At 27.4% G+C, this 27,049-nt stretch overlaps 1 protein-coding gene across 1 annotated transcript in view; it reads left to right on the top strand.

Moving 5' to 3' along the window:
• Positions 1-690: 690 nt before the first annotated feature.
• Positions 691-27,049, top strand: part of LOC112682588 (multidrug resistance protein 1A-like) — a 29,523-nt gene continuing 3,164 nt past the window's right edge. The window contains exons 1-17 of the mRNA XM_025553221.1: positions 691-966; positions 13,560-13,657; positions 13,739-13,799; positions 18,666-18,803; positions 19,088-19,146; positions 19,218-19,344; positions 19,424-19,557; positions 19,644-19,815; positions 22,047-22,171; positions 24,205-24,376; positions 25,091-25,315; positions 25,381-25,506; positions 25,589-25,792; positions 25,857-26,108; positions 26,185-26,306; positions 26,383-26,467; positions 26,841-26,984. Coding sequence (XP_025409006.1) covers positions 898-966; positions 13,560-13,657; positions 13,739-13,799; positions 18,666-18,803; positions 19,088-19,146; positions 19,218-19,344; positions 19,424-19,557; positions 19,644-19,815; positions 22,047-22,171; positions 24,205-24,376; positions 25,091-25,315; positions 25,381-25,506; positions 25,589-25,792; positions 25,857-26,108; positions 26,185-26,306; positions 26,383-26,467; positions 26,841-26,984 — 2,313 coding nt within the window. The 5' untranslated portion in view covers positions 691-897. The remainder of the gene's footprint in view (positions 967-13,559; positions 13,658-13,738; positions 13,800-18,665; positions 18,804-19,087; positions 19,147-19,217; positions 19,345-19,423; positions 19,558-19,643; positions 19,816-22,046; positions 22,172-24,204; positions 24,377-25,090; positions 25,316-25,380; positions 25,507-25,588; positions 25,793-25,856; positions 26,109-26,184; positions 26,307-26,382; positions 26,468-26,840; positions 26,985-27,049) is intronic.

The raw sequence follows: 27,049 nt of genomic DNA, 5'->3' as shown, positions 1-27,049 counted from the left end.
AAATATACAATATTCTCGTAATTCTGTGGATTAATATCTTATATGACTATATGACATTAAATTTGAACTCATTTTTAGTTATTATTATTATAAAATATTATTATTTATAATTCGTACGAATAAGTGCAATAACTAATGTGTTGAACAGAAATTAACCGTAATAATATTATGAATGAAATTGTGTTGTATTAGAAAAATTAAATTTGACATAGAAATTATGTAGCTAGTATAGCATTTTATATATCTGTGCTTTCAATGTTCTAGGGTTGAATAAAAAATGTATATTGTCAATTACTACTAACATTCTTTTCATGGTTGCAGCTTGCAACTTGCAGTCACCTAATCCCGGGATCAATTATCTTAACATTATAATCGTCGTCATGAGACAAAAATTCTGAAATCGCACAACAACCGTTAAATTTAGTGTATAAATGTTCACTTATAACGTGATTGCAACACCAATGGTGTACCTATGACAGCTTGGTTTTTAATACATCATTATATAATATATAAGTTAAACGTTGAATATAGGTACATTATTTCTGTGATCTGTGCCCTCACGCATAAATGTGCACGTTGTCGGTTGATTTTTTTCTTGAGTACTATATGACTCTTTATTGCCCTCTCCCAAACAACCAAATAGATTAGATATACAATGTTATGTCCTCAATGCGACTCATTTATGGTTAATGTAACCTTAACATTCGTCGGGTAAAATCTCTTTACCACGTAAACACACATCACGACCGTTATTAGACGAAAATGTTTACTATAGTCACGTATGTGTTTTATGCTCCTTTTGTGTCGTCACAATAGATATTTTTTTTTTTTTTACAAAGAAAAGTCAATTTCTCATCAATTTTACGACATTAAAGTGGTAGTATTCTTTTCACGATCATGCCGTCAGGAACTTACACTGTGAATCAAGACAGCTGCAAAAATGGCTTTTCTAACAAATATAAACAGGTACGATAACATTTGACAAATCTGTGCAGGCAATAATAATTTGGAATACAAATACTTTATCCGATCAATTCTGAACGATTTTCGCAAAATAATAGTATCATTTAAAATTTTAGAGTAGTAAAAAAATAGATAAAAACAAGTAATAATTTGTAATGAGATGACTAATAACATTAAGGGAATTTCGTAATAATCACACACGGTTACAAATAATAAACAATACCTTATCATATACCAATAAGAACCAAGTGATGTTTAAGTACAAACATAATTATTATTCAACGCATTTAAGGATCACATTAATTAAATAATAGGGTTATTATAAGGAAGTAGAGTTTAATATTTGAAACATAGAAAGAAAAGAAGATTTTTTAAAAAAAACGAGGTTTAGGTATGTCAATCTTCATAATAATATCTAAAATAATTAACAACAGAATTTTGATACTCTCAAAATTCTGTTGTTAATTATTTTAGATTTCTCTCAACTTCAGTATATTTAAACATAAACAAATGTTTTATCAATTTCAACAATCCACGGAGTTTATTTTATAAATAAAATGTTGAATAAATACAATACTATCATCTAAATCTAATTGTTTTTGAAATATACATTAAAATATATTACAGCATGTAAATTCGATATAAATTAATAAAATTGTACCTTTTATAGATTTTTCATCAGTCAAAGAAAAGGGTAAACAAACTTTTGACAGAACTAATTAGTTTTTACCTGAATCGAAAATTAATATTTATTAACTTTTTTTGCATTACTACGCTTATTAATAATGAGTAAAAAGTTTTCTGACGAAATAGGTATATATTCCGTTATTTTACATTTTTCTTTTTATTTAAAGTTTTCAGAAATATATCCATTAAATTACTATCGATTTTTTTAATGAGCTGGTACTACTTATTCAATTTTCCAGACAATATGAATTATAGTTCATTTTATTTTTGGCATTATTAATACTTAAAATTCAATAATATTTTATAATTACTCGTATGCACTATGTATATGAGTATACAGCCTGTTTGTAAATTATTTAGATTACTTCAGTGACTTTAGTGCAATATTAAACGTGCAATTTTTCATTGTTTAAATAATATAAATTAACTACTAATAATTCCAAATATACATACAATCTTTTTTTTGAATTATAAATTTAAAATTGCTTTACAAAAAAATAGGTTCAAATCAATAGTATGATATTCATTTTTAAACTGCAATGCTGCACGTTTTTCATATATCAATAGCTGTGTTTCAAATGTACTAATAATTAATAAATATTAAACCCTGTATAATACACAACTCCAATCTAAAACGAAATGCATAAAATGTAAATAGTTAGTGCAATTTATTTGTATTTGACAAACGGTTTTTTCATAAAATAAAACAGTATACTTTGTAATATCCGGTAAAATAAAATAATGTATTGATTTAAATAACTCTCCACTAGATAAGCTGAAGCACCCAATCTTATAATGATAATACTTTGGTTAAATAATACTGAAAAAAAAAGTTAAAAAACGATTTACGTCAGGTCATAGTTAAAATATTTTTCCCTAATACTGTTTTACATTTTTTTTTTGACAGTTAAACACTTAATATAAAGTATTCAAGAATAATATATTATATTTGTATTATAACGCTTAAATATAAAAAAATTGGGAATTGACAATGTGATTTAAAATGAAAATAGTTTATTTTTCCATACGGTCGCTTAGCTGGAAAATAAATGGAATATAATAAAACAATAGTAATGCTTTAATGTATTAAAATTATCAACATATATATAATACACTTATTACTCTACCTAAATCTCATTTTAATATATTCTAAAGCTGTTACAAAAACTATATTATTTAAATATTGAACTAGATTCTAATTTCTACATTAATTATTAAACATGTGATGTGTATTATTTCTATAAAATAATGTACTAATGATAATTACAAATTATATATGTTTATTATATAATATAGTGTGTAAATATTAAAAATTACAAAGTAGGGCAAACTTATTATTGAACACGAGGGATGCTACCACAATATATAGGTATGCATCAAATTTAAATAGCATTATTTCAACGTTAGATTTATGACATTATTATTAAATTGTCGTAATTATTAGTAAAGTTAATTGTAGTTAATTTATAAGTGATTTAGTAAATGGTATTCCAAAATGTTTATTCTGAATACCCATCCATACCTATACTTAACTTTTTTTCATATGATAGGGTATACGCTCTTTATTGGTTTACAAAGTTTGGCACCATTCTTAACGAAACCCATTAATTTTATAATATTAGAATCATTTCTGTATACCTATTCGTGATACATAAAACGGTGTTTAATATGACGATTATATAATTTTTATTTAATATTACGTGTATATACACTTATGTAATTTATTCTATTAGAAATGAAGAAGTAAAAAACAAAATAACAAGTATATTAAACACTGATTATTTAAATGTTATTTGCGATAAATTGTGAATAATTAAAGAGCAATAAAATATTAAAAACAACTAATCGTTTTACCATGTAAATCAGCGGTTCTCAAACCGTAGTGTAAAGCTTATGCGGTGGGGGGGGGGGTTCCAATACTTAACAAGAGTGAATCGGATACCCAGATTAATGTTACGTGTACCTATTTCATTTACTCACTTAATTTTATTAATTAAAATTTTATTATTTTTATTATTTTACGATTCTATGTTACTATTATTTATAATTATTTTGAAAAGACGTTACAAATGTCGGTATTTTTGAATGAGTGTAATAAATCAATTTAAGTATAAATTATGTAGATACTAAGTAACAGATAGTAATATTTATATTTATATTCTACAATACTTGAGTATTACGTTTTATAAACTTTACTTATTAAGTGGTATAAATTATAAGAGTGGGTTTCGATATATATTACATACGCGAAAAAAGCAATTTGTTAATAGCCATGCTACATATATAAATATTAGAATATTTCATACTTGTGAGTTATATCTAAAGAATATAGTCTAAAGTAATTTTACAATAAAAATATAACTACGAAGTAAATTTTTACATATAGTTAAATGTAGTTTAGCATTTTTAAAACTATATTTATCAGATTTATCCACAAAACTCACAAGTTTAGAATAATGAAATACTCAATTACTTAATAGTTTAAACATATTAAGTGAAATTGAAAATATTTCGATAAATATTCCAGGTCCCAATGGGAAAATTGTTAAAGATAAATTAAAATACGTCTTAGAAAAATATTAAGGATATATAACTTTTAAAATTTACTTTGAGGTTATGACAGAAAATCAAAATTTTAACTTATATATAACTCCAACATTTTTAAGTATGTATCGATAATAAGTGTAGACGTTGAACGTACTTTTTCATTATATAAACATATTATAAGTAATCGATGATACAATTTTTAAGAACACAATTTAGAGATGTATATAATTATAAATTTTAATTCTAAAAAATTATATATTTTGTAAATATTATATTAATGTTCATGATATTATTTAAGTAACTAATTAATGAATATATTTAATATGATTTTATTATGTAATTTTAATGTATTTCTTATTGAAATTTTAACATATTTATATTGGAATTTTGATAAATTTTCATTGCAATGTTGGCATCTTTTTAGTGCAATTTTAAGATATTTTTAAAACAATTATATCCGGTCTTTAGTTATAATTTATAACTAAAGACTCGTAGACTCGTTGTATATGATGTTGAAAATAGCAACATGCATTTTATGCAAAATCCGGTTTTTAGTTTAATTATCTTTCTTCGTTATAATATTTTTCATATTGAAGCCATCGATGGATAATATAAACAATTAATGTAATACCTATGCCTCAGTTAAATTTGAAATTTATAATCAGTTTTTATCGGTTGTATTTTGTTTCATTGACTTTCAATTATTGTTTATTTGAATATTAAATTAAATTTTAATGTATTTTGTTTATATTTATCTCTCTGCATGATTGTTTTAATGCGGATAGAATAACCATGCTAATAATAATATGTAAAGTTTTGATATCAATATATTTAAATTAGTATTTACTTAAAGTTATATCAAAATTAACAATAGTCTAAAGGGGGGCTCATCTTGTATATAGGGTTGTCATAAATTTATAAGGCGAAATAAGGAAAAAACAAACACATTAATGGCAATGTAATATTTTAAAATAAGTGTATTTGTAAAATAAAATATATTATATATTTATGTATAAATTACAAATAATTGTTTTATTATATATTGTTAATCAATTAAATTCGTCAGAATCAAAAATTAAACAATTCTATATTTTCTCTAAAAGTCTAAGCCGGAACATAAGAACGTCCTGAAAATATTTTTCGGGACACCGGGACACGAAGTTCAAAATCGATGACAATCCCGGTTTCCCGGGACGTATGGCAACCCTACTTGTGTGCCACTTTGGACATACATAATAATTTCACAGGTTGGAAGGCATGGAAAATTTTTGTTTTATGACTTTGATATTATAAAAATCTATTTTTAATTTTGACATCTCAAAAATGTGTTTTAAATCATTATCCTAATGGAAGTCAATCAGTTCCATTTGAATATATTCTACGACAAACTTGACATCAATATAGAAAAAAGATGAATATAATTCAAATATTTTTTTGCATTTATCTGAATTAGTGAAACGACTATAAAAAGCAGCCATAAGTTTTCCTATTTCTTTTGTATGTTTAATGTAATTCATGTGTTTTGATTTTTTCAATTCGTTTATCAATTTTAAGTGTTAAGCATTTTATTAAAAAAAAAAAAAATTAATTAAAATTGTGATTCGTATAAAAATAATTTAACAGTTCTCAACAGCGTGTAAAATATCTTCATATTTTTATTGCCTTTCAAACTTATACATTTTAAAAAATGTTCAGCTATTTAAAATGATTCATTTACTCCACGAACGACTACTGCCAGTTGAGCTGTATCCGAAATGTCTGTATTTTTGTCAAATGCCAAGGAAAATATTTAGAAATCTTGAACTCGACCGCGTAGTTTTATATTAATTTCATTTTAAATGTTATTAATTCGACGACACACTGTTTTTCGGCAGAGACTTAAACTAGAAATTACTTTATTTTTATCAGGAAAAATATCTTTTCTGTAGCTTCTAAATATTCATTCACAAATTCACCATTTTAATTTTTTTATTTTTTTTTCCAATCAAAAAATTGAACAAATTCAAAAGCTTGCTTTAACAATATTGGAAGGTAAAATGGTGTAATGCTGAACTAAAATTTTTTCGTTGAGTTTTTAATCGTTGCTTAAATTCCTTGAGCATGGATTTTTTTACTTCATTATCGAATTTCAAATAATCATTATGTTTGGTTTCAAAATGCCTGTTAACGTAATAGTCCTTAAATACAACGACTGTTTTTTTGGCAAATTAAATACATTCATTTTGAATTTTTAATTGTAAAAAGTATTTTTCTTCCTAATCCTTAATTGTACCTTTTATCTTCTTCTACTATTTTTCTTTTCTTTGCGTTAATACTTAAAACTGCCAAAAACCATTTTATGTTGAAAATATGCTAAAATAATTTTCCCGCAGTTACAACATATAAAATTAAATCGAAAAACAAATTTTCAATTGACACTGAGCGCACTTCTACAGTCACAGCGAACTAGTAGATTATGACTGTTATTGGCCACGTTTTATTTTAACAATATAATTTTCTATAAGCTGGCAACTACCTAAATGTTATTTTTAGATTAGATAAGAATTATTATTATTATTATTATTGCGATTACGTTGACGTTGCGATTACGTACACGGTAACCGTATTGCGAGGATGGTGGCAACTCTTTTGCGCACATTCAAATTTTTTTATCTGAGAATCGACGATTCGATTGCTTACAACGAAAACCTTCATTATCTTGAAAACGGATGACTTTTTGCGCATAACGACGACACATACACACACATATTATATATATACGCCATAAAGCATTGTAAAAAAAAGTTCTAGGATCATCGTCAATACTTAGTGATAAATTTATAATTGGGCAGTAATCTTACGACAGAAAAATTTATTATTTTTATTATAAATTATATTTGAATAAAAATTTTTTAAACAATTTTAAAATGCTGGAAATACATTTATATACTTGGTGGCCATGGAGGAGGGATAAAAGGATGAACTATCAAATCCTCTCTTACCTAATCTATCAAAAAAAGTCTGTAGTCCCTCTCATTTAAAAATGTGCTGTGCCACTGAATTGTAGTGGTACAGGAATTCTGCAATATTTGATTAACACAAAAATAATTTTTTTTTTTGCAAATGTCTGATAAATCTCGTGGATCGCGGGTTGACCATCCTTTACCTAAAATAATATTTGTAATACATCATATGAGACGTTCTATCGTTCAATATATCCTGTAATAGGTATATAACAATATCAAGATTTTATTTTATAATTATAAAACTGAAAGGGTGTACTTTAGGTACTATTCTTCAATTAATTTAAATATCATAAAGTGTATGAATTCAAAGTTATATGTTAAATTAAATAAATCATTATGAATTATAATTTATGGAATTGCGCGGAACGACTTCATTATCGGCTCAAAAGTTATTCAGTTTCGAGGGTCAAAAATTCCAATAGAGTTATTAAAAAAAACGTAATTCAACATTATGGAAAATTATATTAAATTAATCATTTTAGAAGATTCGTGGATGGAAAACAAAAATAATAATAAAATTGATAACAATTAAATTACCGTTCCAGTGTATAAGTACCGTAAAAGATAAATACGTTGGTGCTATAAATAGGATTTACAAAATGCGTACCTATACTGTTTCTGTCTGCAATTACGTTAAAAAAGAAATAAATCGATTTGGATTTGACGCATTCGAGTTCGGTTGTCCACAGAAGAAATATATTGTGCCAACACGTAGCTCGAAATTTGCTATTATATTATACACTGCTAATACTGTTAATAACAGTCTGTTATTATATATATCATCAATGACCTAACCTATATATGTTTATATAATGGATGAGTGGGCACGACAAGTGTGTATGTATTGGACTTGGTTGGATCTAGAACTAGTTTATGGAGGAGGGAGAATATTTATGAGTTATAAATAAAGTACAATAAAGACTTAACCGTAATTTGAGCAATTTAAAAGTCAAATGGGGATAATCGCCACGACCCCCTCCCCCACCATTAATTTGCCACTGGTATCTCAGAAAAACGTCCTCGGGCATACTGAACAACTGCCGTATTATATTTTGTATTTTTATCTAGAATTCACAATCGTGTTTTGCAAGAATAACTATGTACGGGATTCTTTGGGTGTCCCCTGAAACCGATATAATTTATAGAAGTCTCATATAAAACGCCTGCTGATGTCAAGCTTCTTACAGCGCCATGAAACATATTAAAAAAAAAAAAAAGCGTGTAGGTAAGTGCGGTTATGTAAAACAAAAATATTGATCAAAAATGAACGAAACTTATCGTCAAGAACTTTTCTGGACAAACATGGGCATCGGCTATCAAGACCAGCATTCCATTAGTCTCTCTGTTTACAACAAAAACCGTGGCTGTTTTCTATCTACCTAAGAATATGATAGAAACTACTTCTAACATACAATATGGTAACCGAACGTAGACATAATTTGGATTAAACGTTTGTGGGCACTAGGTTTATAACAATAAAAAATATTTGAGTACCTACCTATAACGTAAGCAATAGGTACCATTAAAATGCACCACTGCTCAGTGACGTCCTTACTACCAATAACGCCCTAAGCCAACAACATTTGATGCCCACCTCCAGTCCACCAATTTTTTTTGTTGTAAAATTGACTTCATATTTTTAGTGTATAATTTGCGTAATTTCTTAAATATGATTAATATTTTATAATTAAGGTACCTACTTATCTATTACTATTATTATTGCAGTCATATTTATTTGGTTTTGATGTTATTTCAAATTTGATATTTCATTATCTTTGCTAAATAATAGAAAAATTACTTTTTATTCACAAAATTATAAAAAATGATTTTATTCATAAATTACATAAAATTATGAGTTATATATATCTGAACATAAGCATTCAGGGTAAATATTACAATTGCCTTTTATTTTTATAAGACAACATTTTAAAAATTAATTATAATAATGTTTTTATAGTTTATTACACTGATATAATATTCCAACATTTGAACATTATGTAAGATTAATCAAAGGCATTTTTCCTTGATTTAAGTTTGGCAAACTTTTCCACAATATTGAAAAATCTTATCCTGCGTTTCTGAGGTTATTGTGTGCATACAATTGCCATGATAAGTAAAGTCTGTTTACTGAATTCTCCAATCTCATTTGAACTGATTTATTATTAGAAATGGGTAAAATTAATAATGAATTGATTGAAACATAATATACACATATGTATTATATATTTGGGGGAATAACTGTAATAATATGCATTAATAATTAATAATATTAAGGGTTCGAATTTTATAATATTTGCTAATGGTTATAGAATACAGAAAAAATAGCAAAGGAAGATATAAATTTGTTTTAAGCACTAGAATCTTCAAAATTGAAATTTAATTTTGCTATTTTTTGCGTATTTATAGTATTTTAGATTTTTAGTATAACTTTCAAAGTTTTGATCCTATAATATGCTTATATACTTATATAATATAATAATAGAATACATTATTTATAATTTATCATAAATAATATTTAAATTAATTGAAAAATAGTATTAATTTATGTATTATAATAAAATTTATTTTAAATCATTAACAGGTCATTTAATTTTTTTTATAAATATACTAATTTATAAGATTATATTTTAGATAATAATTTAAAAAATAAAATTAACTGTCAGTAAAAGATAATTAATTAAATTTTGATTTATATTTCTTTTTTTTTTAAATATTTTTGTATACTTTTAAGATAGGGCATATTTTAAGGGGCTTTCAATCGTTTTATAGTGCGTATTTTAGTACTTTTCTATAATACGAAATTCGAATGCTATTAATTATGATTCACTGATAATATTCGTCATAGTATAAAATGTACTATGGTACTTGGTACCTACTACTTATATAATACTTACAAAGTTATAATTTGCTATCATCATTATCATTATTAATTTATCAAAAAAATTAAATCCTACAGTAATATTTATACATGTAGGCAAGTAACACATTATTTACATTATTTAATATTTGATAATATATTTTATAATTTGATAGGCCCTCTTCTCTGATATTTCAATATAAAAGAAAACTTAATGCTTACCTATTTAAAATAAAACACCTCGTTTTTTTTATTATCATTAATTTTTATGACGCCTCCTAAATTCTCAATACTTAGTATTCCCTAAGACACTTACCTCATTGTTCCTCTTAGGACAGCTATGCCGATTCTATTATACATTTTGTGGAGCTAATATGAAGTTTGAGAGTTACTAAGGACCTTCATACACACTTTAAACTGTATCAATTTCATAGAAGTTGATTCATAATTTTATTTTTATTGACGTGATAAATCTCTTACATCCTTTTTATGTATTACAATAATTGAGGAGTAACTATTCATGTACTTCATTCCATATTATAAATTATTTTGATCGAAAGATCCTTTTTAGGGTCATGGAATTTTACTTTTGGAACTTTTTTGTTGTTTTTATTATAAGATCAAATATTGTTATATGCAATATAATACTTTTATGATCATGTCAACTTTTGAACTCGTAATAAGGAAATAATATTGAACGGTCTTTATGACTGGTATTAAACCTCCCGTTATTTAATAATAATTATATAATGGCTTATTATTTTTAATTTAATAATAGTTTATTAGATAATCTGGTTTTCATTCAATTTTTTTCACACGTAAAATTCAAGTGATAAAAATAATTATTTTTTATCATAAATAAAACAAATGAAAGCTTACATAATGTAATCAAAGTTTCTTCTTAATGCATAATTCAAAATATTAAATAACTGATGACAAGTATGTTATAAAATTAGATTATTCCATGCTATGTTGTAATTTTATTCATAATTACTTTTTCCTTATTTAAATTAACATTACACTTTACATTTTTGCATTATATTCTTCACACGTTCTTATGTTATTTAAGACTTTTTAAGTGCATGGTTTTGAATACAAAATCTCATTAATGTAAAAACTTTATAATTTTAATACATTTTTCTATGTTATTCCGTTGAGATAAATTGTTTCTGAATCGATTTTAATATTGGATTTCAATTTTAAAATAACACAGACACTCTCCAAAATTCAAAAAACCTGAAAATTGGGAAGAAAAACGTTTAAATAAATTCAACTTTTTTAACTTGTGTTCAGTTAAACTTATGTTTGGGGTATTTTGGAATAGCATAACGAGATCATACAACAATTGAATTCAATAATCTTTAATATAGCCAAAATAATTTGTTTTTAAAAAACCTTAAGGCTTACTCATAAGTTTTTTTAATTTTTAGTCTTAAATGTTATCCCAGTTTTAATTAAACAATAATTGAGAAAATAATACTATTATCAGAAATTGAAGAACGAAAGGATTATCCTTGTTTTTTTTTTCTATATTTTTAAAATGAGTCATTTCATATTTTATAACCAGATATATAGTTATGATTATAGAAACTAAATGTATGACCCAGATAATATTTTTTTTATTTTGAACATTTTTTAATACAGCAGTATGAGCTCCAAATATTGGTCCTTTGAAAAATTAATTTGTGGCTATATTTTTAAATCAAACAATTGAGTATTTGATAAATCTCTGAACCACCAAAAAAAACCTCTCGGATACTCTGCCATCACATAATGGACGAAACCCTTACGTATTATACCTTTATAGTGAAATGACTGCCAAACTAAAACGTGAATTATAGAGATTAGTGTCCATCGGATACAGCAATGGTAAACGTTTTAAGCGTCTGCATTATCTACAGTTAATTCTATCAGATTGAGTACATCTCATTTAACGCCCATGGACCTCGTGCGCATCGAATTTAAATTTTCCGTACCAAAAAACACCATTTGTGACTACTACGGTAAAAACGAAGTTCAAAGTCAAACAATCTTAACAAACTGGTGTATATATTACTATGCTGCAGTAGGGTGTTTTATTTTCACATGGAACACGTTTTGTCATCGTCGTGGTAGGTTTTAGCTGATGTTTATAGTGTGTGACTGTGATTGCGATGGCGATCAATAATGATGTGTTTTATTCTCATCAAGATTACATTACAACATTTTTATAAAATTCCTAATTTATCTAAACGTGTTCAAAACTTGTCTACACTAAATTATAGTAAACATTATATAGTCACATTGTATAATAGTAATATCAACTACCGTGCAAAGCTGACGCCGGTCAGTTACACTGTATAATTGGAGAATTTCAGATTCATCAGCAAATTACACAATCCAGATAATCAAACATGGGATATTTTTTGAATGTTCCGAACATACGTTTAATGTTACTGCCAAAAATGTTCGATTCCCAAGTCCCGAGGTTATTTGGTGGGTCCAAAATTTAGATATAAGTTTACAATTATATCACTTTTAAATAATCTATCTTAAGCTAAATTACTTAAATAATTTATACCGATATACTATTTTTTAATTATATTTTAATCTATAAGTATTATTTTTAAATGTTATATATTGTAAAATATGACTAACGCTATACGTTATATAAATAGCACATGTTCGATTTCCCCCTTACAGCTATACAAATATACAGCTTACATATATTGTATTTTGGTGTTGAAATATGGCGAAATATGATCAATGACACTGTTTAAGTATCATACTAATGAAGGCTTCTTTTTCCAACTTAAGTAATTCATTTTTTTTTTAATCGTGTCAATTATTATTAACGTACATTATTTGTACTATTATACTTAAATTTCAGTATGAAAGTAATATACTTGTACGATAAAATAGTGTTTTGTACCTATACATAACTTTATTTTTATCGAATTTTAAGCTGGTTTTATTAATTTTAATTTTATAAGTTAACTAATTAAGATAATGAAAAATTTTTATCTTCTAACAATACGAACACTACAAATATTAAATTATTTTATTTAATTCTCGATTAAACATGTAAATAAAGAACAGTCAATATTTTAAGTATTGCTTATTTAACAAAATTGAAACCATCTATTTCAAACTATTTTTAAAATTTACCTATTCTGTTAGGATAATTAATTTTTAATAAGAATTTATATATAAACTTATATATATATACATAACAGTGAGTGGTGATTAATTTAAAAAACGCTAACGTCGATTTATTAATCATTATTAATCTGTTATTCTTTACTATAATATTATCTACATAATGTAGACGGAAAATAAAATTGTGCTTGAGTGTTTAGTTTAGTTACTCATATTATATGGTCAAGTATGCTTTAATTTAGACAAAATTGGTCATTCATACCATGTGTATGCATGTATAAAAATATTATATGTACATTAAGCAGTATAAGATCGATTGAACAACGAATGCGTATTTACAGACAAAATTTGAATTGTTACAGGAACGGTGCGGGCACGTCGAAGATATCGAGTTACCATCAATCATAATGAGCGCATCGATCAACCCGGGTATATCAAACTCCACGCTAAATTTGAATAAGTATATACTTAAACACAATGAGATTTGCATACCACGTATATAATCAACATTGCATTGTGCATTTGTTTTGGTATCTTTTAGGACCATCGTTAAGATGAAGTACATAACCGGGGTCAACGTCAAACCCGGTATCTTCCACATTGTAAGTTTCCTAGGTACATTATTATGATACAATACATGTAAGGTATTTTGATCCATAGTATTATTATCAAATAGATTTATCATTAATAAGAGTATATTATTATACGGTAGTACAGTAGTTCTAAATATAATTAGCCGACGGATGCGCAAACGTGATAAACGAGGTAAAACCAAAACGAGATATTTTTGTATCTGGGGAATCAAATTTATTTACGTTAAAAACGTAAATAAAAATTACAAACGACACGCGAATTATTTATAAGCAAAAATATTAGCTTCTGCCTGTTATAGTGTAAATATTTAATAGTTGAAAATATATCAAATATAAAATAAAAAACGCTGTAAATATGCATACAATGAATGATATTACTATAGAATAAAAAAATCAAAAAATAATCCAAAATTGATTGCTGTTTCATAGAATACGAAAGCAATTGTTTTTTTTTATTAGAGAACCGAAAAGATTTTGGTGAAGAAATAGACGCGATAAAGAAAATTATTATCATGAACTCAAGGCAGCGAGTTGATAAATAACTTTAAAATATATAAGGACTCATTGGCAACGACTACCTATTGAATTCAGCTATATTGAATTGTATTATAATATTAACATGTTATTAAGTAATCGAACGGGTCTAAAACAATTTTTGATGATTTATTTCATTAATTTTATTATACATTTTCCAATGAAATATTAAAATTACTAATTAAAATATTGATATTTTACTGTTTTTAGGTATTGATAGAATTTGTATAACATTTACTCATTGAAATCCAAACGTGTTTACCAAAATTTAAAATTTATATTAAAACTTATTGATGATAAATTTATTCTTAGCTGGATTATTATATTAAATCCAATAATGATGGGAATACGAAATATTGTGTATGTAGATATGGTGGTTTTTCCCTCAATATTTCAGTAGAGTTCCATCCATAATTGCGGTAGGTAATCTACCACATATTATGGATTTTATTATTTTTATTTTTATAAGTCACTCTGATAATGGCGTACATTCAATATTGCTCTGGGGGAGGGGAGGGTTAACAAAAAAAATCACAATCTTTTTTTTTCGTTGCACAGATAAATAAGAAAAATAACTGCTATAAATAGATATTATTTTATACAACTTTTTTACCAATTTACAGTTTACTTTTACATTACAGTAAATTAATAGCTATTAGAATACAAAAACAGCATAGTTAACAAAACTTTTCAAACATCTATCAATATAATTATTTAATTATCATAATATTTGTATAGTTGTATATTTTAAAATTAAAGCGTAATAATGAAACTACGAACATATTACACATATTACACAATAATAAAACAATTTTCTTTTTCTTTTGACCCTGGGGGGTTGAACACGGACACCCCCCCCCCCCCCCCCGTATGTACGCCACTGCACTCTCATATAATATATACGTGATATACTCGTATTTTTAAGTTATTATTAACTGTCGTAAATCCTGGTAAAATAATTATTATTATCACGCATTTTCAAACAGTTCCCAAACCTATGTTGTGTTCAATTTTCTCTTATAACACTATAATGAAGTTGAATAATAATTACGATCTTTACAAAACGATTTACTCGCGAGCGTCTATTTTTATAAATGGAAAAATAAATAGACGGTGTGTGTTAAGTGTGAAACTTATAATATTGATATTTCTTTCATTATAAACTATTATCATTATCATCGGTCCACAGTACACGTATTATGCGTTATTAAGAACCTGCGTGTAATTTTCGTACTGAGGCAATCGCACACCGATAGAAAATTATGGTTGACGGGGTGTGTTCGGATTCCGTGTTGAATGTAATAATTTATGTTTATTCGATTTAAATGCGCACGTGCAGTATAAGTTTCACCTCTACGAGAGAGCATCTATCTTCGTTAACCACGTCCACTTTTTTTGTCGGGTTACATGACAATGTACATTATGCCGTCGTGCTTGAAGTTATTTTCTAGAACTCGTAACTAGTTTATGAAGTAACAACACATCAACGGTAAAATACAATGCATAGTAATTAAGAGAGTACAGGTGATGTTAAGTTATTATTCCGAATCGTCTGCGCGACAAGGGTTCTGAGTGTAACACAAAAGTTTTATGAAGTGAAATTTAAAAAAATTACCTCTACCCATGTATAATTAAAGTTATGTTTCTTATTTTTCAACTCATTAACATATAAAACATTGTGGTAACATCGAGCTGCTCGGTATGTGGAACAAAAAAAATCTGCTTAAATCTCGTAACCCGGTTGTATTGTGTATGAATTTATATTTATTTATTGTAATTCAAACGGGCTAAAGCCTAATACGTTTATATTATAGGCGAAAAAAAAACGGTAGAATTAAATTAAATTAAAAAAAAAATAATAATAACAATAATTCAATTTTACGAACATAATAATAAAAATGTCTCATAATATCTAATAATATAATTATAAAATGACTCAATATAATTAAAATTAAATAAATACATTTAGGTATCATAAGATAATCTAGTGAATCTAATTAAAGCAGCATTTATAACATAGTAAGTTATGTGTAGTTGTGTGTAAAAAGTGTAAGTTGATGTAGTTTGTCACTGAGGGATATGAAAATTTATAAATTTTATCAATTATGAGTAATCAATGTAGCCAATGATCAATTTAAATAAGAATTAATAACAATAATTAATTAAACAATACATTTCTCCGAGTGACCAAGCTGCTTATATTTAGTGCATTTAATAACGGCTTATAAGGTGAATGAGGTTGACACGGGATATTAAAATTGTAGTGTATAAAACGGAGGAATCGATTCTGGATAGTTTCGAGGCATTGTATATAAATATTATCATAGGACAATTGAACTATAGAAATATATTCAAGTGTAGAACGTACAAATTAAAAAGTATAATGTTTTTAATAAAATGGATTTACATGGCCTAGTGATAAAACCAAGAATGGATGATGATTTTTTTTGGATATTTAAATAATGCATTTTAAAAGATAGAGCCTTGTCAAACGTTACATTTAAATAACGATTTCAAACCAACCACTGAAGTAGAATTTTATTTAAATTATAGTTGTGGATAACTAGCAAACGTAATCTGGAAAAAGACATAATTTTGCACTCTTCAATGTTCAACAATAAATTGCTTTGTTTGCACTAAACTGATAATGTGTTTAAGTTGTTTTGCAAGAGGACAAAATCCACAGGGGACTTCACTTATTAAAATAATTTCATATCATCAGCAAACAAAAGCTTACGCCAGTTTAAAAAATGTAAATCATTAATAAACAAAATAAATAACAAAGAAACTAAATGAAAACTTTGTAAAACTCTTGATATAATATTAAATAGATCTAGCATAACATTTTTTTTTTGACTATCTGTTTACTGTTTGTCACATAATAAATCAACCACGATAAAAAAGGATCACGAATACAAATAGCATGGAGTTTATTAGAAAGGTATCGAAAGTTTTTGAAAAATCAGTATAAATTAAATCCACTTGATAACCAGATACAAAAAAAATTCAATATATATATATATATAAATATATATTTAAAATATTATTAAATTAATTGTAATTGATCTACCTCTCAAAAATACATATTAATCATTATAAATTATCGGAGCAATAGTAGGTACACATTTGTATGTAGACAATAGATTTAATATTTTGGGTATAATAGAAATTTGGGATATAGGTCGATAGTTCATTATGCCGGATAAATCTTTTACTTTTTTGATTATGGTTTCGAAACGAATTTCCGAATTATAAGAAAAAGAACCTGAAAAAAGGAATAGATTGAATAAATAAATTTAAACAAATAGCTAAAAAAAATTAACATCAGGCAAAATAACGATTTGATATAATGTTAGGACCAGGACTAGTTTTGATCAAATCAAATTAATTTAGAATAGCGATAATAGTAAGCAAGCACGAGTGTAAGTTAACTTCAGATGAATTTTTTTAGGAAAGACATAATATTCCGTGCCTAAAATGATTGAAATGTACTTATTCTTCATAAGTGTTTATAGTTGCGCTGAAATGTTCAGGCATTATTTTAATTATTCATAAACTATACATATCGTTTGAATTGATCATCTAAAATATGCACTTTAATATCTAATTATTTATACTGTTATCATAAATTTACTATGCACTGAACATTATGTTGTGAAATTTACTATTCTTCCATAATATTAAATTTCATGTTAATTCAATATGTACGTTTTAACACTAATAACATCATACATAATACGAAAATCTTATAATATAGTTTACAATGATTTAACAGTAACATGAAAATTATGCATACAAAATATTATTAAAAAATAATGTATACATGTTACGCTGATATTTTTCGTGTGAATACCTACCATAATATGTAATATTTATTCGTAATAGTTAATTTATTTGAGATGTAACAAAAGTTTTCAGTTTTCTACGTTGACTTTAATAGTAAGTTTATTAAAATATGCACATCATGTACATACTCAGTCACATTTGAATGTCTGTGTATATGATTAAAAATATTTTCAGAAGTTAAAGAAAAAAGTATTTTCAAATGTAAATTTAAATACAATAGAATATAAAAATAATAATAATAATAATAATAATAATGATAGTATTAAAATTTTTTTCAATCAATATCTGACGAACAAATAATTTGATTTTGAGGATAATATATTTATATATTAAAACAATATATATTGATCAAACGTGTGTAGTGACTTTTTATTGGAAATTGATTTCTTTATTCCATTAAAAAATAACCATAACACATAGGGTTTGTACAGTAAAAGCTTATTTTAGTGTATATAATTTATTTAACTTGTTATTTGTATTTGTGACACATTACAGTTTCGATACGCAGACATTTGGGATAAGATACTGATGATTGTTGGCGTCATCACGTCATTGGCTACGGGAGCTAGTTTACCTGTCCTGGCCATGTTTTTCGGTCAAATGACAAACACGTTCATCAGACAAACTGCAGCGGTACTTATTATTTAATAATCTACGATTCATACATGCATTTACATTATATTTTAACAAAAACGGCGAAGCAATTAAATCGACTGAAAATTGAACTGTCAAACCATTCAACGTATTCTTTAATATAAATACAAATTGTATAACGATAACAATTAAACGTTTGTTTAGAACTAAAACGACCATCATCAGTGTTTTAAGTGAAAAGAATAATCTTTCGTTTAAAACGATCGTTAACTGAACCTTTACGTTTACTTAATAATCTACTTATACAATTATTTATTTTGCAGCGAAATCCCATCACGGTTACAACACCAAGTTACAGCTACAATTTTACTTCATTCAACGCGTAAATTATAAATCGTTTTCTTTTTGCAAATGTTTTGTATTAAATTATATTATTATTTTAATCTGTTAAAGCACGACTGCCGAAGTGGATTCATCACTGCCGCCGCTTTCTCCTCAAGAGTTCGACCAGTACATGACGACATATTCGTTGTACTACTTATACATCGGTATTGTCGTATTAATCGCTGCTTTTGTACAGGTGTTGTAGCGCGAAAACCCTTTAGCATTGTGTTACGAATGATTGGTACTTAAGCAGCGAATGTATATTGATTTCACAGACCTGGTGCTGGGAAATGGCATGCGAACGGCAAGTGTACCGACTTCGTAATGTGTTCTTCTCGCAGATCATCAGACAGGATATCACTTGGTTCGACACCAACCAAAGCGGAGATCTTACGACAAAACTGTTCGAGTATGTTGCGTGACGTTGCAAATTTTTTAAAACAACCCATGATGTTTTCGGTATTCTGTTCAATGCCGTTTTACCGTTATTTATAGTGATCTGGAACGAATCCGAGAGGGTATAAGTAGCAAGTTCAGCATACTCACGCAGTATATATCTACATTTGTTTCCGGTCTGCTGATTGGTTTCTACATCAGCCCAGAACTGACAGGTCTGTTGCTTTTCGTCGGACCGATAATTATTGGCATTACGGCTTACCTTAGTCAGGTGAGATGTTATTTGCTCGTATTCACATGATAAGCTCGTGCTCATAATATCCGTACGAGATTGATTCACGCAGTAAAAGTCGAATTCAAAAATAATCCCGAAATGTTTGCTATTGAAATATTGAACTTATTGCTGATTATTTTTTAAAATTGAAATGTTAAATAAATGATCTTGAATTAGACATACATATGTGATTGATATGCATATCGGGATGGATAATGATAATCCATCGCGGATTTAAGAGCGATAGTCAAACCGGTGTTAGTCTCGAGGTGCACTCATGTTATTTCAGATAAATTTATACGTAATTGATATATATATATATATACAGTGGCGTTATTTGTGGGATGAAAGAATGTGCAAATACATTATAATAATCCCATGAATTATTTTTAACACACTTTTTGTGTAGATCATTTCATAAAATTATAATATAAAAAAAAATAACAATAATTTTGTAATTTTTTTTGGTTTGTCACAATATTTTGTTGATCACCAATACAACATGAACTAGTTCATTGAAATGTCTAATGATCGAATAAAGTTAAATTTGATTAGTTGTATTATCTAATTCAGCGGTTCCCAAACTTTTTTTTCAGCGGTACCTTTTTTTGGACCCAATTTACCCAGGGTGCCCTGCTATGAACAACATTATAGAACAAAAAAAACCCTATTGATAACCAATTTTATTAATTTTATTAAAATTTAACTTAATTATAAATTAATGCATTTTTAAACTTAAAAAATAAATAAAAATTATTGTTATTATGATTATAATTATTATATAAAATTAGTATAAAGTATAAATTAGTAATTAAAGTAGTAATTAAAGTAAGTAGTAATTAAAGTATAAATTAGTATAAATTAGGTTAAAATGAGAATATACGAATATACAATAGAAAATATTACATTATTTGCTACAAAGTTTTTACGAAAAACATAAGAAAAAACAATTTTATACATTTTAAACTATTTGTTATGAACCGTACGTAGACCGCGGTGCCCTTAGAAAATTATCATGGTGCCCCTAGGGCACCACGGTGCACAGTTTGGGAATTGCTGATTTAATTTATTATTGAACAATTTTCTGTAGTGATCCATATAATTTTGTGTTAAAACAAAATAAAAACTATTTTTTTTAACAAAATTATTGTTATTTGTTTTATAGTATAATTTCTATGAAATTATTTACATTTACACAAAAAAGCTAGGTATTGAAAAAAATTCAGGATGACTCGACCATGCGAGCAACCTATTACTTTAGATTTTCAATATCGGTTATGCATCCCATGAAAAAATTTGAAATGACGCACACATTTATATATATACAGGGACTCCCGGATGGGGGGGCAGTGGGGGGCCATTGCCCCCCCTAAGATTTTCGGGTCCCTTACAAAATTGGAAGTTATTTTACATAAAGCTGATCTTGGGTATTCAGTGACTATTCGACAATCCTTGTATCTAACAAGTATCTAACATTTTTTTTAATCAACAAATGATGATTCAATTAATTTATTTGCTTCAAACAAAAGGAGATTGTCATTACTTTTTGAATAAAATAATAAAATATGATGCGAATTTAATCAAATAAAGTTGTTTTTTGTTTAAACTTTATTATATTTTTTCTTATAAATATTTAAACTAATAACTAATAATGTAATTTTATATAAACTTAAATGAGTTTTGATTTTTAAAAAATTATTAATAATAGTAATACAAAATATGAGTAGATGAAATATGTAGCAGTAAATCTTCCTATAAGTATTTAGGTACTTACAATTTTTTTGCCCCCCCTGAGCTACATTTCTGTGGGCGTCCCTGTATATATATATATATATATATAAATTTGTGCGGTATTGAACGGTATAATTTGGCGAAAATATGTGTGATTAAGATATAAAAGTGTGCGGTTTCGAACGATGACCTGTTTTTGAAAGTGTGCGGTTATGGACGACGCCCTAAAAATTAATATTTTTCATTTAAACTAACCTAGCGAATAATTGCAAAGTAAAAAATGTATTAATATCTATGTGAACAGTAGTGATCAGTGATCGATTTATTTATATTAGTTTTATTTTAATTACAGCCTTTTAATTTTTAGACTTTTTTCTTCATTATACTTTTGTGTTGTGACTTATTTTTTTTTTCAAGTTTTTCAATATTGTACTATCCGGTTACCCTCATAATGTAGCGTAAACAATAATCGCGCGGAATTGTCTTTGGATTTTTAGAACTCATCCGCGGCTAGTTGTAAAGAACAAATTAAGTACGCGGCTGCCGGATCGATTGCCGAAGAAGTGTTTACCGCCATTAGAACCGTAGCCGCATTTGGATTGGAAAAAAAAGTGATCTCCGGGTTCGTACTTAAACATAATATAATGAGTATTATAAATATTAATTATACCCACTTTGTAAGTCAATGCCGGACTTTGAATTTTTGTGCCCTTAGGCACTGCTGAACATACGCTTTCAATGCCAAGTAAAAACTGGTTCTCCAATATCTTTTTAAAAATGTAGTCTCTCTCTATAAATTATTTGTATTCTGGTTGCTCTTGTTTTGCTCATACCCTATTCATAGTCTCGCAATATTTTTTTTATTTATTTGCATGCACTGTAAACAATAATAAAGTTCATATTATAAATAATTTTAAATTAAGATCATGGGATAAATTAAAGTTAATTATTATGTAAAATCAAATAAAAATATCAAAGTATTAAATATTAATAAAAAAAAAAAATTATGTAAGTTTGATGTAACCTAGGGTGACCATACGTCCTGTTTTTTACAGGATTGTCCTTTATTTCAGTATTGTGTCCTATTGTCCTGACAAACTTCTTTCAGGACACTTTTTGTCCTGTTTTTTTTGATCAAACGAAATTAATTTGAAAACGAAACTTACGAAAGTAATGAATAATGATTATAATTATAATCTTGTGATTGTTTGAATTTATCAGTATGAGAAGAATGTTTACGAGTTATCGGAACTTATCTGAGTTATCGAAATGACCATTTTGGAAAAATGGGGATATCAATTTGAACCACTAAAAGTTTTTCGTTGGATTCAAGTACTAGATTTTCCAATTTGGATTGACATTTAAGAGAGTTTGAAATATATTATTAAGAATAATCCAACATTGAAATTCGATGAAGATGAACTTTTTGACGAATTTAATCATGTGATAAATGTAATGAAGGTTAATTTTAAAAACTAGTAATGGTTTAAAAGCCGAAGATAGGTGTTGTGAAATATTTAAAATTCTAGAAAAAAATTACATTTCAATTAAATATTTTACGGTTATTTTAGAGCATTCAATGGCTATTCCCGGAACTAACGCGTCGGTAGAAAGAGTATTTTAAATTACAAATGTTTTATGGACAGATGAGAAAAGTCGATTTCTCGTGGACACAATTAGATCGATAATGATCGTAAAACAACATTTTAAAAAATGTTTCTTGTACAGAATTTCATATATTTCTTTAAGAAAATCCACAATTATTAAAGCTAATTACTTCTTCAGAAAAATATGAAAGATCAAATAGTGAAAACATGTCTGAACAATCGTCATCAAAATGAATTAAGAAGTTTTATAAAAAAGTAAAGTACATGAATTTAATGTTATACAGTGTTATTAAAAATTGTGTTTTTTCACAATTAAAAATTAATAAATATATATATATATATGTCCTGTATTTTTTTTTTTTACATATGGTCACCCTAATGTAACCAAATTTATAGTGCCTAACGTCGTGTTTTTCAGATAATAAGTCATCTATTATTTCATCAAACAATATCTGCCGAGTAATTTTGTTTTCAATATTAAGTATAATTAGTGAATTCATTCTTTCTTGATACTTAATAGATCATAAGAAATTTTTGCTATTTTCGAACATGAAAAATATCGTTCTGCTGAACAATTGGTCTGTAAAAATACCCAACATAATTTCAATATTTTGAAAAATTGTTGTGTAGTTTCTCTTATACAAAAATGTTCGTAAATTAAATAGATTGGATTTTTCATGTAAATGATTAACGTTAGTTGGTGACAACGGTAATTGGTAACCCAAACTCCACAACATAACAGAGAAACAATAATAAGCAACTTAATAGGTAAACGTATAGATAATTTATTTTTAAAATTATATTTACTGATTGTTAAGTTTTTTGACAAAACAAAAAAAATTAAAAATCTTAATTTCAAAAGAATTAAAATAAAAATATTGAAATAAAAAAAAAAAAAAAAAGCCGGAGGAAAATCTTTTCACTTTCCCTAAATGTTGCGCCCTAGACACCTGCCTATGTTGCCTATTCGTAAATCCAACACTGCCGTTAATATTCATTGGTTCCATGTATTTATAATGGTCCATTTACACTACGTTTATTGAAATAGGTATACCGCCGCGTTGAAAGAAGGAAGTAAAATCGCTATACGGAGGTACAGGATTTTTTCTATCGGACTCGGCACTATGTTCATGCTGATGTACATCGGATACGGCGTAGCGTTCTATTATGGGGCTAAATTGGTCGCAAGAGGAGAGGCTACACCTGGCACAGTTTTCACCGTGACTATATTATAATATAATCGTGAAATAAAACTGCAACAATTTTTCCTTTTTTTAACCCGACTAATTACACCATGATTGTGCAAAAAATTTGCAACACGATTGCGCCCCGATCTCTTTTTACCTGATAAAATCATAACACCATTGTGCACCAAATTATATGTATATATACTATGTATAATAATTTATGTACAACATAAAATAATGTATAAAATACATACTTTCTACTTATTAATTCACAATTTTCCTTCCAAATTATTACAGGCTTAGGACTATCAATTAATTTTCATCGTTGACTTGGTTAAAAATTGTTTTTTTTTTCTTTACTGATAGTCATTAGTCGATAATACTATTATAACTATTATTAGCTCAATTCCGATTTTGAAAAAGTGCATTTTGTAAATTAATAGTTTAAGTGCATGTATATGCACATTATAGAAAGTATATATTGTATATATTATTTTATGTGGTACATAAATTATTACACCTACATAATAAATACACATATTATTTGGTACGCAATGATGTGTTTTTATTAGGTAAAAAGGGATTGGGGCGCAATCGTGTTGCAAATTTTTTGTGCAATCGTGATGTAATTAGTCGGGTCAAAAAAGGAAAAAATTGCGCAATCATGTTGCATCATGAAATAATTACAATGAACAATATTTCGACTATCCTTTTGATGACGGTGTATTGTTTTGCGTTTCTTCACAGGTATTCTTTAGCGTGATGTCGGGCGCGTTTTCAGTAGGAAACGCTTTGCCGTATATGAACGCGGTCACCACGGCCATGGGAGTGGCGAGAAATCTCTACGGTGTTATCGATAGAGTCCCGGAAATCGACGCGTCATCCAAGAGCGGGAAAAAGCCAAAGGATATTACCGGCAAAATCGAAGTAAAAAACGTTGAATTCAGTTATCCGTCGAGGCCAACAATCAAAGTGAGCGAACTGCGCCAGTGTCTCAGTAACTCGACGAGATATGTTTTATATCAAATGATTTTCAGGTACTTAATGGTTTAAATCTAACAATCGAACCCGGCCAGACTGTAGCGTTAGTGGGTTCAAGCGGTGCCGGTAAAAGTACTATTATTGGTTTGCTTTTACGATTTTACGATCCAGAAGCGGGACAAGTAATTTATAGCCGTTTAGTAAACTATAGAACTCAATAATAACTAATACATCACGCTCGAATTGTTATTTTGGTTTTTTTAGATTTATCTAGATTCGAATAAACTCTCCGATCTAAATGTCCATTGGCTTCGAGATCAAATTGGACTCGTATCTCAGGAGCCAATTCTTTTCGGAGTGTCGATTTCTGATAACATCCGATATGGGCGAGAAGACGTTACGGACGAAGAACTTGTAGAAGCTGCATCACAAGCAATGGCGCACGATTTTATTAAAGAACTACCGAACGTAATGTGTTTTATTAAAATGCACACAAATGAGAAATTTCAGCAATTTGGATTAATTATTTCAGGGTTATAACACATTTGTGGGAGATAGAGGTTGTCAACTCTCGGGTGGACAAAAACAACGAATCGCAATAGCAAGAGCACTGGTTAGAAACCCGAAAATATTGTTATTGGACGAAGCTACATCAGCGCTAGACTCACAAAGCGAAGGGATCGTGCAAAAAGCATTGGATCGAGTGATGAAAGGCAGAACGACGATTATCGTGGCCCATAGACTTTCAACAATTAAAAATGCAGACGTCATTCACGCAATGAAGGTATTCAGTTAAATATTATTCAAATATGATTTAATTAAATACGCAGTATATTTGTCATATATTTATACGTGTTTAGAATGGTAAAATTGTCGAATCTGGAACACATGACGATTTGATGCATAAAAAAGGCGTATACCACAACTTGGTGGTGTCACAACTTAAAGTAAGTGATAAGAATCAAGAAGATTCAACTTGTAGGTAAGTAAACTTTATGTTAACGTATAGTGTAAGTGGATTAATACATATTTAATTTATTCTGGAATACAACATAAAGACAGGAATATGATAATGCTTGTGCAAACTATGAAGAAATGTCTGAAAATCAGTCTACGTGTGGCGAGAGTGTATTGGATGAAAATGTAAGTACCTATTATGTCGTAAATGTTTTTTTTTTTTATATAAATATTTATAATCTCTTTCACGCATTTCATCGATCAATAATTTTAATATTGTAATCATGATGCTATCATATAACATGATTTACGGACAGCCATTCATCATATCATATTAAATATTGTTTTAAGACCAATATTCCTGAGGAGTTTCAGAAGCTCAATAGTAATAGAAAAACGAGTATAGAAATATGTCGTAATAATTATTCGGTAAAGATAAAAATATGGTTCATTATTCGCTTTATGTGACGTCATAATGTCCTAACCAAGTCGATTACGCTAGCGTATACTTAATAATTACACGAGATTATATGTATTTAAATAATTATTCGGTTTTCAGAAAAAGAATTCAAAGTACTGCATGTGGAAACTCATAAAAGTTAATTCACCGGAATGGGCATATCTGTTGTTCGGTTGTATCGGTTGTATCATAAACGGCGGTTTGGTCCCTATTTACGCTTATTTCTACGGACAAGTATTCGAGGTAAGACATTATTAAAATAATCAGTTATCTTCGACATCGTTAAACAACGGTGTGCTATTGAACTA

The sequence above is a fragment of the Sipha flava genome, unplaced genomic scaffold (genome assembly GCF_003268045.1).
Source record: "Sipha flava isolate LNK unplaced genomic scaffold, YSA_version1 207_pilon_pilon, whole genome shotgun sequence".
In the NCBI taxonomy this organism is placed as follows: Eukaryota; Metazoa; Arthropoda; class Insecta; order Hemiptera; family Aphididae; genus Sipha; species Sipha flava.
This window is presented reverse-complemented; position numbering and strand designations above follow the sequence as displayed.